General features: G+C 34.7%; 1 protein-coding gene across 2 annotated transcripts in view; it reads left to right on the top strand.

The window, feature by feature from the left end:
* GTF2A1L (general transcription factor IIA subunit 1 like) overlaps positions 1–15802 on the top strand; it is a 42828-nt gene extending 27026 nt beyond the window's left edge. For both annotated transcript variants that reach the window (XM_028104015.1, XM_028104014.2), the window contains 3 exons: positions 7113–7373; positions 8300–8389; positions 15695–15802. In XM_028104015.1, the coding sequence (XP_027959816.1) occupies positions 7113–7373; positions 8300–8389; positions 15695–15802 (459 nt within the window). The remainder of the gene's footprint in view (positions 1–7112; positions 7374–8299; positions 8390–15694) is intronic.
* Positions 15803–16170: the final 368 nt, after the last annotated feature.

Genomic DNA, 16170 nt, shown 5'->3' with positions numbered 1-16170 from the left:
CCCATTAGTTTTGGTATGTTGTATTTTCATTTTTATTTGTCTTAAGATATTATCTTTTCATAAAAGATTTTTTGTTTTTGTTTTGTTTTTCTTTTTCAAGTTTTTATTTAAATTCCAGTTAACATAAAATGTAATACTAGTTTCAGGTATAGAATTTAAGTAATTCATCACTTAATATACAACATCCGGTGCTTATCACAAGTGTCCTCCTTAATACCCATCACCTATTTAACCCATCCCCCCTGCCCACCTCCCCTCCAGCAACCCTCAATGTGCTTCCTATAGTTAAGAGTCTGTTTTCTGGTTTGCCTCTATTTTTTTCTATCCCCCCAACCCATGTTCATCTGTTTTGTTTCTTAAATTCCACATATGAGTGAAATCATATGGTATTTCTTTCTCTGACTTACTTTGCTTAGCATAATACTCTCTAGTTCCATTCATGTCATTGCACATACCAAGATTTCATTCTTTTGAATGGCTGAGTAATATTCCACTGGATATATGTATATATTGATAAAGAAGACCCATTCATCAGGTGATGGACATTTGGGCTCTTTCCATAATTTGGCTATTGTTGATAATTCTGCTATAAACATTGGGGTGTTTCTGTCCCTTCAAATCAGTATTTTTGTATTCTTTGGGTAAATACCTAGTAGTGTAATTGCTGGATTGTGGGGTAGTTCTAGTTTTACCTTTTCAAGTAATCTCCATACTGTTTTCCAGTGGCTGCACCAGTTTACATTCCTATCAACAGTGTAAGAGGGTTCCCCTTTCTCTGCATCCTCACCAACACCTGTTGTTTCCTGTTGTTAATTTTAGCCATTCTAACAGGTATGAGATGATATCTCATTGTAGTTTTGATTTATTTCCCTGATGAATGATATTGAGCATCTTTTCCTGTGTCGGTTAGCCATCTGTATGTTTTCTTTGGAAAAATGTCCATGTCCATGTCTGCCCATTTTTTAACTGGATTATTTGGTTTTTGGGTATTGAGTTTTATAAGTCTTTAAAGATTTTGGGATACTGACCCATTATCAGATACATCATTTGCAAGTATCTTCTCCCATTCTGTAGGTTGCCTTTTAGCTTTGTTGATTGTTTCCTTCACTGGGCAGAAGATTTTTATTTTGATGAAGTCCCAATAATTTATTTTTGCTTCAGGAGATGTATCTAATAAGAAGTTGGTATGGCTGATGTCAAAGAGGTTACTGCCTGTGTTCTCCTCTGGATATTGATGGTTTCCTGTCTCACATTTAGGTCTTTCATCCATTTTGAATTTATTTTTGTGTATGGTATAAGAAAGTGGTCCAGTTTCTTTTTTTTTGCATGTTGCCATGCAGTTTTCCCAATACCATTTGTTGAAGAGACTGTCTTTTTTTTCCATTGGTTATTCTTTCCTGCTTTGTTGAAAACCACCACATTAATAAAAGAAAGGATAAGAACCATATGATCCTCTCAATATATGCAGAAAAAGCATTTGACAAAGTACAATATCCATTCATGATAAAAACTCTCAACAAAGTAGGGATAGAGGGAACATACCTCAACATAATAAAGGGCATATATGAAAAACCCACAGCTAATATCATCCTCACTGGGGAAAAACTGAGAACTTTGCCTCTGTTGTCAGGAATAAGACAGGGATGTCTACTCTCACCACTGTTATTTAATGTAGTACTGGAAGTTTTGGCCTCAGCAATCAGACAAAAAGAAAAGGAATCCAAATCAACAATGAAGTCAGTTTCACTATTTGCAGATGACATGATATTCTATATAGAAAACCCAAAAGACTCCACCAGAAAATTGCTATAACTGATACATGAATTCAGCAAAGTTGTAGGATACAAAAATCAATATGCAGAAATCTGTTGCATTTCTATACACCAGTAATGAGCAGAAAGAGAAATCACGGAATTCCATTTGTAGTTGCACCAAAAACCATAAGATACCTAGGAATAGACCTAAACAAAGAGGTAAGAGATCTGTACTCTGAAAACTATAAAACACTTAAAAAAAAAATTGAAGATGACACAAAGAAATGGAAACACATTCCAAGCTCATGGATTGGAAGGACAAATATTGTTAAAATATATATACTACCCAAAGCAATCTACACATTTAATGCAATCCCTATCAAAATGTCACCAGCATTTTTTACAGAGCTAGAACAATCCTAAAATTTTCATGGAACCTCAAAAGACCCCGAATAGCCAAAACAGTCTTGAAGAAGAAAAAGTAAAGCTGGAGGCATCACAATTCTGGACTTCAAGTTATATTAGAAAGTTGTGGTGATCAAGACAGTATGGTGCTGCCACCAAAATAGACACACAGATTAATGGAACAGAATAGAAATAAACCTACAACTATATGATCAAAATTGATTTTTTTTTGGATTTTTTAAAATTTCTTCTTTGACCCATTCATTTTTTGAGTCTGTAGTTTAATTTCCACATCTTGTGTGTTTTCCTCCATTATGATCAGAAAAGATATCTTGTGTGATTTCAGTCTTTTTAAATATTAAGATTTGTTTTGTGGCCTAACATACGGTCTTTCCTAGAGAATGTTCTGTGTGCACTTGAGAATAATGTGTATCCTGCTGTTGTTGGGTGGCATGCTTTGTATATGTCTGTTAGGTCCAACTAGCCTATAATATTCAAGTTCTTTATTTCCTTATTGATATTTTGTCTGGTTCTATTCATTATTGAAAGTGGGGTATTGAAGTTTCATACTATTATCGTAAAGCTATCTATTTCTCAAATTCTGTCAATGTTACATGTATTTAGGAGCTATTAAATTTGGTGCTGATATGTTTATAACTGTTAAATCTTCTTGGTTGAATTGATTCTTTTTTTGATTGTATGGTGTTTTCTTTTGTTTCTTCTAATGTGTTTGACTTAGTCTATTTTGTCCGATAGTAGTGTATCCCAATTCTTTGGTTACTATTTGCATGAAGTATTTTTTTCTATCCTTTTACTTTCAACCTATGTGTATCCTTAGATTTAAAGTGAGTCCCTTGTAGACAACATATAGTTAGATCCTGTTTTTTAATCCATTCCTCCAATTTGCGTCTTTTGATGAGGAGTTTAATCCATTTACATTTAAAGTGATTACTTATAGGGTAGGACTTTTGTCATTTTGTTACTTGTTTTCTCTGTGTCTTTTAGCTTTTTTGTGCCACATTTCCTCCCTTATTGCCAGCCTTTGTGTTTAGTTGATTTTCTTGTAGTGACACATTTCAGTTCCCTTTTCATATCCATTTGTGTATATTCTATAGATACTTTCTTTTTGGTTACCATGGGGATTACTCGTGGCATCTTAAAGTTATTATAGTCTTGAAGTGATACCAACTTAACTGCAGTCTCCTATAAAAATTGTGCTGCTCTTCAGCTCTGCCCTTCCTTACTTTGTTAATATCCCAAATTACATCTTTATAATTGTGTTCCCCTTATTATCGATTTATAATTATACATGTTTTTATGCTTTTGTCTTTTAAATCTTGTACAGGAATAAGGAGGTGAATTACAAACAAAATTATAATATCAGTTTTTATATTTCTTTATGTATTTTTACCAGAAAACTTTATATTTTTGTATGGCTTTGAGTTATGTTCTGGTTTCCTTTCATTTTAATTAAAAGACTCCCTTTAGGGAGTCTTGTAGGACAGGTTTAGTGATAATAAGCTTCTTCAGCCTTTATCTTAGAATCCTTTAATTTTTCACTCATTTTTACAGGACAGTTTTGCCAGATAGAGAATTCCCAGTTGACAGTCTTTTTTTTAATACTTTAAATATATATCATCCCACTGCCTTCTGGCCTTCAAAGTTTCTGCTGAGAAATCTGCTTGTTACCTTATTGAGGATCTCTTGTATGTGATGAGTTTCTTTTCTGTTGCTGCTTTAATTAGTGCTGTTTTTATTTTTTTTAATTTTAAATTTTTTATTATTATTTGTTTTGCACCAATGACCATTTATTGTTTCTGTGAAGTAGGCATTGTGCTAGATAATCACGTAGACACTCACAGAACACTCAAAACTGTACGAACTAGGTCTGATTTTAATGAATTACCACCCCCAACCTCACCTCTGCATTTTTACTTTTGGGACAGTCTTGTGCTTATTCTTTTTTTTTTTTTTTTTTTTTTTTTTTCAGTTAGCCACTGTATAGTACATCACTAGTTTTTGATGTAGTGTTCAATGATTCATCATTACACATAACACCCATTTCACATCATAACACATGCCCTCCTTAATACCCCCTCCCTCCCATCCCCCTCCCCTCTGAGAACCTCTTTCCCGGGGTCCATAGTCTTTCATGGTTCATCTTCCTCTCTGATTTCTCCCCCTTCAGATTTCCCTCCCTTCCCCTATGGTCCTCTGTGCTATTGCTTATATTCCATATATGAGTGAAACCATATAATAATTGTCTTTCTCTGCTTGACTTACTTCACTTAGCATAATGCCCTCCAGTTCCATCCATGTTGATGCAGAAGGGTATTCATCCTTTTGAGGGTTGAATAATATTCCATTTTATATATAGACAACATCTTAATCCATTCATCTGTTTAAGGGCATCTTGGCTCCTTCCACAGTTTGGCTATTGTGGACATTCTTAAGCAGCATTCTTGCAATTTATGCCTGGAGTCACAGGGAAGTGAAGGATATTCCGTTGTTGGTTTCACGGTGTTAGTTGTAAGACACCTCTTTTCATATATAACCCAGAAATCACACCCCTAACTCAAGCTAGTCTGTTTTTACAGACTTTTGGGGGGTAAAAGCCTGCTAATTTCCACACTCACCTGTTCCTGTTTTCCTTATCACACTTCCCTGCATTTCCTAGTTTCCATTAGGACTGAAAGCAATGCACTACAATTGCATGAGCATAGCTTCTCAGAAAGCTTCCCTCTCCACAGAGGAGGCAGCCCTTCATCTCTTCAAGGAGGTCAAGTGCTCATTAGACTTCTTCCCATTTACTGGATGTGCAGACTCTTAAAAACTGGACAACTTTTTTATGATGAGCACTGGGTATTATAAGTAAGTGATGAATCACTAAATTCTACTCCTGAGACCAGTAGTACACTAGATGCTGAGTAGAATTAAAAAAAAAAAATTAAAAAACCCACAACACTTAAATCCAACTGGGCAACTTTTGGAAACTTCTCTAAAATTTGAGGTAAATGTTTAAATTAATTAGTGCTGTTTTTAAAATTTCAGTTTCCAATCATTGATTGCTACTATACAATTTTTGTAAACTGGCTTATATCAGTCTGAATGTTTGTGTTCCTCTACCCCCCCCAATTCATATGTTGACATCCTAACCCCCAAAGATGATGGTAGTTAGGAGGTTGGGTCTTTGGCAGTGATTAGGTCAGAGTGGAACCCTTATGAATGGGACTAATTGCCTTATAAAAGAGACCCTACAGAATTCTCTAGCCTCTCTGACATTGAAGACACAGTGAGAAGGCACTGCCTGTGAACCAGAAAGTGGGCTCTCACCAGATACTGAATCTGCTGGTGACTTGATCTTGAACTTCCCAACCTCTAAAACTGTGAGAAATTAATTTCCATTGTTTATAAGCTACCTAGTCTATGTTATTTTGTTATAGCAACTCAAATGGATGAAGACCATTTCCTTATCCTTTTAATATCTTCAGAATCTATGGCAACACCCCTTCTTTAATCCCTGATAGTATTTATTTGTTTTTCTCTTTCTCTTTTTTCTTTGTCAGTCTGGCTAGAGGCTTATCAATTTTATTGATCTTTTTAAAGAATGAACTTTTGGTCTAACTTTCTCAATTTTTTCCTGTTCCCAATTTCATTTATTTCTCTTTTTATTGTTTTCTCTTTTGCCAGGAGCTTAATTCAGTCTTCTCTTTTTAGTTTCTTATGGTAGAATTTTAGGTCATTGATTTGAAACTTGATTTCCTTTTGAATATAATCATGTAATGCTGTAAATTTCCCTCTAGGCACTGCTTTAGCTACATTTTACAAGTTTTGAAATGTTATGTTTTGTTTGCATTCAATTAAAATTATGTTCTGCTTTCCCTCATGGCTTACTCTTTGATCCATGGGTGTTTAGAAATGTGTTAATTTTTAAATACTAGAGGATTTTCCAGATCTTTCTGTTACTGATTTCTGGTTTAATTCCTTTGTGATTAGAGAACATACTTTGTGTGTGTTGAATTTGTCAGGATTTGTTTTAGAGCCCAGAATATGGTCCATCTTGGTGAACATTATGTGTGCTCTTTAAAAAAGTGTGCCTTTTGCTAATTTGGGATGGAGTATTCTGTAAATGTCAGTTAGGTTAAATTGTTTGATTGTGTTTTTCAGGTCTTTTACATCCTTACTAAATTTCAGTCTACTTTTTCTTTTTTTTTTTTTAAAGATTTTATTTATTTATTTGAGAGAGAGAATGAGATAGAGCATGAGAGTGGGGAGGGTCAGAGGGAGAAGCAGACTCCCTGCCGAGCAGGGAGCCCGATGCAGGACTCAATCCCGGGACTCCAGGATCATGACCTGAGCCGAAGGCAGTCGCCTAACCAACTGAGCCACCCAGGAGCCCTCAGTCTACGTTTTCTATTGTTCACTGTGAGAGGAATGTTGAATTATCCAACTATAATTATAGATTTGTCTGTTTCTCTTTTCACTTTTTTTCAGTTTTGATTTCTTTCTGTTCTTTTGTGCTTGGCTTATTTCAGCTAGTACAATCCTTTATGTTTTTATTTATCCATTGAGCATGATATCACTTTACTTTCTGCTTCATTGAATTATTGTTTAAAATAAAATGAAAGAGTTAAAACCTAACAAGTACTGTATAAATTTAAGGTGGTATATATAAAAACAGACAGTTAATACCTGAAACTAGTAAACTCATCTGTTGTCTATGTATGAGTGTAAGTGGGTTTACTTTATTTATGGTTTAAAACTTACCCCATTTTGCACAGAAATGCTGGGATTGTTCTAAAATACAAAATTAGGGAACATACATAGGAAAGGAAAAAATATAGAAAAGAAATATATTTTAAGATCACTTGTGAAATGTTTATATTTTGTGTGATAAAATGTTTTATACAGCTTTTTGACTTGAAAAACTATTGCATTTCTTTCTTTTTCTAGGATTCTAATTCTCAGATGGATTTAAGCATTCAGGTAATGGATGATGATATTAATGAAATAATTCAAATAGATGGAACTGGTGATACATCTTCCAATGATGAAATAGGAAGTACAAGAGATGTAGAAGAGAATGAATTTCTAGGGATTATTGATGCAGGAGACCTAAAGGTACTTGAAGAAGAAGCTGACAGTATATCAAACGAAGATTCAACTGCCAACAGTAGTGATAATGAAGATCCTCAAATAGACGTTGTAGAAGAGGTGAGGATCACTTTTGAGCTGAAACTTTTTTTTTAAATTTATAACATGTACTTTAATATCCTTCTAATATACTTGGTTCTTTAACATACTTTAATCAAGAGGAATCGCAATTAAGATTAACCCTGTCTTTAGTCTTTTAAAATGAGACTTATTTGTACCCTTGTATTTAAACTTTTAATCTTAAACTGTAATTCAAGCTAGTATTAAGTATTTGGGAATCGGTTACTATGTTTGTTGGTCTTAACTAGAGATAGTGGGAGGTTTAGAGGCCAGGAGTGGAGGTACAGAAGGCAGGCAGGTTAGAAGCATACAGTATCTGTTCTGATTCTAATAAATGCAGTAAATTTTTGTGGAATGTTGTAAGTAGTACTAACTATCACTTATGGTGGCCTTACAGATGTGCCAGGTATCATACTAAATCTTACTTGCTTTATGTTATTTAACATTCCCACCGCCTTATGGATCTTATTACTGTCCTCATTTAACAGATGAGAAAACTGAGATATGAAGAGTTTTAGTAAATTGATGGAGGTCAATGTTGTAGTTACTAAATGTCCAACCTGGGATTCAAACTCAAGTTATTCTCTTGAGTAAAATACTATTCTCTTTCCAAGTTCGTTCATTCGATCCTTCCTTTCTTTTCTTTTTTTTTTTTTTAAAGATTTTATTTATTTATTCGAGAGAGAGAGAGAGCACACACGAGAGAGCACAAACAGGGAGTAGAGGGAGAAGCAGATTCCCTGCGGGCAGGAAGCCCCATGTCGGGGTCGATCCCAGGACCCTGAGATCGTGACCTGAAGGCAGACACTTAACCGATTGAGCCACCCAGGCACCCCACCAAGTTCCTTTATTTCTATATGTATCTCTGTCTTTAAAAAATTCAGAGCATTGTGAAATTCCTTAATGTGACCATATTTCATCTTTAGGACCCTTTAAATTCTGGAGATGATGTTAGTGAGCAGGATGTGCCAGACCTGTTTGACACGGATAATGTAATCGTATGCCAGTATGACAAGGTACTGTATTCACCTTTTAAACTGTGGGTTTATTAATTGCACTTATGGTAGAAAGGTATGTAAAATGATGGACAATTACGATGGTGAACTACAGTTCATAGTTAATCTTGAAAAAGCTAGTTACATATATTTTGTATCTAACGCTGTGTTGTGTGGTCTCAGTGATACAAAAAAGTGATAGTTCTTATCTAAAGGAGGTGACAGTCCTATTAAAACAAGATGTTTCTGTATGTAATAAAAGAATGGCATACAATAAGATGGCAGGTAAATCAGAAGCTAAAATCTGTGACAGGCAAATCAAATGCTAAAATACATGGCATATAAATCAGATGCTAAGATGAGTGGCACGTAAATCAAATGCTAAGATATGTGGCACAGACAGTAAGTCCAAAAAGTAGCTAGGAAATACAAGAAATCATTTGTAGTTGGAGTTCTCCACAAATCCTTCATGGGTGATGTGGAGCTTTGAAATAGGTCTTAAACGATTTGTAAGATATAGGTAAGTGTGGAGAGTAGACATTTTGAGTAGAACAGCTTAATACAAGACAGAAATGAAAGCATGTAGAATGTACAAGGGGGCAGTGAAGAGAGCTCTGCCTTAAATGAAGTATTCTTCTTTTGGATTTATTAGGAAATGAGGTTGGGTTGGGGACAGAGTTGGCAGCAGACTGGAAAATCCAGAATCCTGGTAGGAGAATTCAAACTTGATTTGAAGGACGTTAGCATTCTGAAAATGTTACTGAGTAAACTATAATTGGGTTTAAAACTGGCTATACTTGCTGATTAGGCAGAGGCAAATGGTAAGAACAGGGATAGTGCAGACACGAAGTAACCAGAGCCCAGACTGAGGATGGCAACGTGGAACGTGAAAGAGAGATGGAGGAATCAATGGGACTTGGTGATTATTTGGACATTAGAGAATGATCGACAAAGAGAGTGGAGGGGCACCTGGGTGGCTCAGTCTGTTAGGTGTCCAACTCTTGATCTCAGCTCAGGTCTTGATCTCAGGGTTGTGAGTTCAAGCCCTGCGCTGGATTCCATGCTGGGCATGGAGCCCACTTAAACAAATAGTTGAAGGTGTGTCAGTTTTCAAACCTAGAGATTAAGTTAGAAGCAATTTAATTTTACAACTAAAAGAGAATACTGCTTTTTCTTCTTTTTAAATACTGTATCTGTGATTATGTGGTAGAGTATTCAGCTTTTGTCTTTAATTCCTGCATATTTACTTCTTTGTTTTTAGCAGCTTTGAGATACAATTCACATATTATACAACTCACGTTTAAAGTATACAATTCAGTGGTTTTGTATGTTCATGGATATGTGCAGCCATTAACATAGTTCATTTTAGAGCATTTAATCACCTCAAAAAGAAACACTATTTCCCTTTAGTACTCACTCCTATATCTCCCCATTTCCTCCCATCCCCACCCGAGGCCTAAGAAACCACTAATCTACTTTCTGTCTCTTTACATTTCTCTGTTCTGGAGTTTTGTATGAAAGGAATCATATAATAAGTGTTTTTTTGTTGTTGTTGTTCCTGCCTGCTTTTACTTCACACAGTGTTTCAAACGCATCCATGTCATAGCATGTAACAGTTCTTCATTTTTTCAACTGCTGAATACTAGTCTATTGAATAGATGTACCGCATTTTGTTTATCCAATCATCTGTTGATAGACGTTTGGGTTGTTGTCATTTTTTGGCTATTATGAAAGAATGCTGAAGAATGCTGCTTTAAACATTCATGTACAGGTTTTTGTGTGAAGAATGCTGCTTTAAACATTCATGTACAGGTTTTTGTGTGAACATGTATTTTCATTTCTCTTGGTATATACCAAGGAGTGAAATTCCAGGGTTACATGGTAATAGTTTGAGGAAGTACCAGACTGTTTACCAAAGTGGCTCTACCATTTTCCATTCCTCCTGGCAGTGTATGAGGGTTTAGATTGCTTCACGTTCTCACTAACACTTGTTATCTGATTTTTTGATTCTAGCCATTCTAGTTGGTATGAAGTGGTATCCCATTGTGATTTTGATTTGCATTTCCCTGATGACTAATGCAGATTTACATCTTTGCCTTTTTTTCAGTAACAATTTCAATATAGGGGAGAAACAAAGGATGGTGTTTTGAATTGCTATAAAAATAAATCCTTTTTTTCTAAAAATAAGATCATTTTCTCTCCTATAACATTTTATATAGTTAGAAAATGGCAATTTAGATGCTGGTAAACATAAACATAAGAAGGAATAGGTAATAGAAAAGGGACCATTCTTAGTTTGAAACTTACGTTAGCTTCGTATAAACAGTATATTGCCTTCTGTGAAGAAAACACTATAAAGCAGTAAGTTATGTATACATTCCATAGAGTCACAGAGAATTTTCTAGACCATTATGGGTATAGTATCCTTTGTTGTATTGCATTGTGGGAAATAGCTTGTAATTAATTACATAGTGCTTTGTATTTTTCCAAGTGTGTTTTCATACATTGTCTTTTGCTTCTTACAGGGCAGGTAGAAGGAGTGATATTAGGTGTATAGTGTTAACAAATCTAGTTGTCTGAGAGTCCTCTCTGATGAATATTTTATTTTTTTTTATTTTTAAAGATTTTTATTTATTTATTTGACAGAAAGAGAGATAGCAAGAGCAGGAACACAAGCAGGGGGAGTGGGAGAGGGAGACGCAGGCAGGGAGCCTGATGCAGGGCTCGATTCCCGGACCCTGGGACCGTGACCCAAGCGCAAGGCAGACACTTAATGACTGAGCCACCCAGGCGCCTCTGATGAATATTTTAAAAACAGTACTGAACATTTTAAATCAAGGCATTAGGGAGCCATTGAATCGTTTTTAAAAGGGGCTGATGAAGTTAGAAGATAGGTAGCAAAGAAAATGTATCCATAAAGTCATTTTTATGAGAGAATAACTTCCCAGTTTTGGGCATTGGTTGGCTCATTCCAGGTAGTACTTAATATAACCAGACTCAAGTATATTGAAAGAGTTTTCAGTAATCTTTTAAGAGCTTTACTAGTCAGTGTGTTTTGAAGGCCAGTATCTTCAGTTTGCCTGGGAAAGTGTTACAAATGTAGACTTTTGAGTTTTACCCCAGAGTATGGAATCAGAATGTGTATTTTAACAAGACCAGTGATTTGTATGGTTATTAAACTTTGAGAAATGTTTTTTTTTTTTAATATATTTTATCTGGCTTTGATTACCATATGGAATTTACCTTTAAAATTTGTAAATTAACAATTGGGGAAAAACGATGTGCCATGAAAAAGGGTTAAATGAAGGTCATTGGTCAGCATGCTGAGTGGAGAATTAAAGGATATAATCATGTTATTTCAGAGGCTTAGAGAATGTCTAAGGTTAATATAAAGGTTAAAGTAATAATGCTATTATAGGGAAGATTAATGGTGAAATGCAAACTTTTACTATAGATGGGAGTGTTCTATGCCATAAGTGGACACTGTAGTGGAATGTAAAACTACTTGAATATGTTGCATCTTCATGTAACAGGTTAGAAAACTTTAGTAGTGTATTCATAGTTGGCTTTGTCTATTAGATGCTGGTACAATGAGCAATTGCTGGGTGTGTAACAGTATCTTTATACACACACACACACACACACACACACACTTTGTTTTCTAAATAGATACTACATACATGCCTGGTAAAAAATCAAAACACTATAAAAGATACACCATGAAAAGTCTTGTTCTTACTCCTGCACTGTTTGTGCTTCCTACCAGTAGCTCCCTGTCTCTTCCTTGAGTGTAAAAATGTAACCAGTTATAATAGTTTCTTAATATATTTATAGTGTCTTTTCATTCAAGTACAAGCCTAAAAGATAGCATAGTCAACACTGTATTCTGCACCTTGTCTTTTAAGACAATATATCTTGGAGATCTTTGTCTTAATATTTTTATAGTTGTGTAATTTTACATTGCAGAGTTATTAAAATTTATTTCACTGATCCCCAACTGATGAATATTTGAGTTATATTTCAGTCATTTGCTATTGAATGACCACATCCACAAGACATTTCATATGTGTGTAGTTATATCTATTTAAAAAAATCCCCAGCAGAACTCCTGGCTGGCTCAGTCAGTAGAGCCTGCCACCGTTGATTTTGGAGTTATTGTAAATTCAAGCCCCACATTGGGTGTGGAGATTACTTAAAAATAAAATCTTTAGGGAAGTGGGATTACTGGATATTGCTCTCCTAGACTATATTCCAGTATATATTCCTATTACAGTATTTGAGAGTGCTGCTTTTCTTACAGCCTTGCCAAGGGAGTGTAATAAAATATTTGAATCTCTGCTATTATAAAAAGTGAAAAATGATGTCTTGGTGAAATTTTTAACTTTTCATGTGTTTAAGGACTATTTCTATTTTTATGTGAACTGGTTGTTCATAATATTTGTCTTATTTTCTTAAAGATTGGGTTATTGGTGTATTTACTAGTTTCTAAGAGCTCTATATTGTTTGGGGGGAGATTAGCCCTTATATGCAAAAATAGTTTTCCTCAGTTTTTTGCTTTCAGTGCTTTTTCTTTCATGCAAATGTTATATTTGTCAACCTTAATTTTTATGGCTTCTGATTTTGAGTCATGAATAGAAAGCTCTTAAGATTTTAAAGGGATTTACTCATGTTTTCTTGTAGTATTTCTTTGGTTTCTTTCATTTTTCTTTTCCAGGCGGCTACCCAATTTTCCTAACATCACTTATTGAAAAGTCTATTTTGTTCACACTGATAAGAGAATGATTCCTTTATCACCTACTACATTTACCTCTATATTTGGGTCTACTTGATTTTTTTTGTCCCATTGGTTTGTCCATTGGCCTATACTACATTGATAAAATTATTAAGGTTTTTAATATCTGGTAAAGTTAGTACTTCTTCATGAAGCCAAGTCAGGAAAATATTTCAAAGAGGAGAGAGTGTTGAAGGGTGCCAGTAGATCAAGTATTTTAAAAATTTATTGCTAGCTATTTTATCTCTTTTGTTGCTGTGGTAAAAGGGCTTTTTCAGTGTATCTTCTAATCAGTGCTTATATAAATGAAGGGTATGAATTTGTGCATATTAATTTTGTATCAATACTGAATTATTATTTAGTAATACTTTAAAAGATTTATTTGAGAAAGAGTGTGCGCGCATGCACTAGTGAGTGTGGAAAGGAGGCAGAGGGAATCTCAAGCAGACTGCATGCTGCGTGTGGAGCCTCAATGGGACTTGATCCCACAACCTGTGAGATCACAACCTGAGCCAAAACCAAGAGTTGGATGCTAAACTGACTGAGCCACCCAGGTGCCCCATTATTTAGTAATTTTTTACTTGATTATCTTAGAATTTTAAGACATGCAGTCATTGCATCTGCGATTCTTTATCCTTTCCAACTTCTGTACCTCTACTTCTCTCTTCTTTTTTTCATTTTTATTTTTAAAAAAGATTTTATTTATTTATTTGACAGAGAGATAGCGAGAGAGGGAACACAGGCAGGGAGAGTGGGAGAGGGAGAAGGAGGCTTCCTGCCAAGCAGAGAGCCCGATGCGGGGCTCCATCCCGGGACCCTGCTGAGCAGAAGGCAGACAATGACTGAGTCACCCAGGAGCCCCTCTACTTCTTTCTTCTTGTTTACTTGCATCGTCCAGTGCAAGTTGTACTTTCTTTTACCTAATTGTATTGGCTAGGATCTCTAGCATAAAAACTTGGATAATCCTTGTCTATGTCTTGATTTTAGTGGGAATACTTTTAGGGTTCCCCACTAACCACTAAGACAGCTTTTAGGCTAGGTACATGTGTGTGTGTGTGTGTGTGTGTGTGTGTTTATGATGCAGTCTTTGATTCTTATAGAGTTAAAAAAATGTAAAATTCTTTAATTTATTTAATGCTTTCTCACCATCATTGGAGATTATTATATGATTTATCTCCATAAGTCTAGTAATACTCTTTTTATATTAGTAAATTCCTAATATTGAACCACTGTTGAATTTTTAGAATAAATGTACTATTTATGCACTATTTCTAGAATAAAATTACTAGGATGAGTTGCTGTTGCTACTGTTGTTCTCCTCTAGTTGTCAGATTTTATCACCTATGCTGAGTTCAGGATTCTGAATACTCTCATGGACTTTTTTTTTTTTAATTTAGTTAATTTTTGTTTTCCTCAGGGACTTTTTAAGATATGTCCAAGTATAAATTTGAGAGTCAAATTCAGAAGAAATTTTCTGTTATTAGGACTTCTTTCCCCCCTTACAAATAGGGGTTTATCATTTGTATTTTCTTATGCTTCACAAAATGAATCTGAATATTGGTCACAGGTTTTTCTTCTTTGATTTGACTGTTTGCAGTAAACATCTGGGTTTAATTTTTATCCTTGATTTCAGATCATACATATCTAAGGATTTTAAATAGTCACTTGTGGTTTACCCAGAGGTAACAATGATTTTATGATTTCTTACCTCTTGAAGTAGTAGGATTTTCTAGTTTTTATTTTCTCTGTATTTAGACTGATTTATTAAATCCAAGGAACTTCCAGTAGAATCTAATAGATAATAAGCTGTATCTTCTGACCTTGCTCAGTAGTTTACTGTAACTTTCTCCTTCAAAATGAAATTCCACTTTTTTTCATTCCTGATAATATTAACTACATCTTCTCTGTTTATTCCTTTGTAGACATACTGAACTCTTTGTTTTTCTTGAACAATCCAGATATCCCCCTCCTTAGGACTTTGGTGCTTCTGTTCCCTTTGCCTGGAATGCTCTCTGTGGTTAATATCTTCCTGGCTTTATCCCTTACCTTCTTTAAGTCTTTGCTCAAATGTTACCTCATAAGTCAGGCCCACCCTGACTTCCTTATTTAAAATTATAACCCACCTCTGTATTTGTGATCTTCCTTTTCCTGCTCTAGTTTTCATAGCATTTAGCACCTTTTAATATTCTTTATAATTTAGGTATTTATCAGGTTTCTGTTCCCCCCATCCTTTCTAAAATGTAAACCATTCAAAGTCAGGAATTTTTCCAGTTTTTAAAAAGTAATACGTACATATATATATACATATATGTGTGTGTGTGTGTGTGTGTGTGTACATACACATTTTAAACTGATATATCTACAGTGCCTAAAACAATACCTGACACATAGGAACTCAAATATTTGCTGGTTGAATGAACAAACTATCTTGAGGAGGTCTTATTTTTAAAGAACTCCCATTTAGAGTCAGAATAATCCCATATGATGTGCAAAGAATCGTAAATGATCCTTTAACTTATGAAATTAATTAATTTAGACTATTTTTCTCCCTCTAGATTCATCGAAGCAAGAACAAATGGAAATTCTATTTGAAAGATGGTGTTATGTGTTTTGGAGGGAGAGACTATGTATTTGCAAAAGCCATTGGTGATGCAGAGTGGTAAAACTTAAGAGTTTGATACACCATAAACATCAGTGGGACTATATTACATACTGTGAAACTTATTTTAAATATAGTCCAGTACAGAGCTGCTCAAATTTTTAGTTCACTGTATGGAACTTAATAAAACTATAATTCAGATGCAGATACAAATATCCAATTTTATATTTCTTTCATTTGTTGTTTTAATGGGGTTTCTTTTTTTTTTCCATAAATATTTATTAGTCAAGTTTCTCACAGGAGCTAGACAATAGTCCATTCAAGGCTGGAGTATCTATGCTGCTGAAGAAAAATCCCCATGCTCTGGCTATCAAAAGCACAGGTGACAAGACTGACATTGTCTCAGAGGTTAAGAAATTAAATGTAATTTAT

Source organism: Eumetopias jubatus, unplaced genomic scaffold (assembly GCF_037043125.1).
Source record: "Eumetopias jubatus isolate StellerSeaLion01/CBP00866 unplaced genomic scaffold, mEumJub1_p1.0 scaffold_9, whole genome shotgun sequence".
Taxonomy (NCBI): Eukaryota; Metazoa; Chordata; class Mammalia; order Carnivora; family Otariidae; genus Eumetopias; species Eumetopias jubatus.
This window is presented reverse-complemented; position numbering and strand designations above follow the sequence as displayed.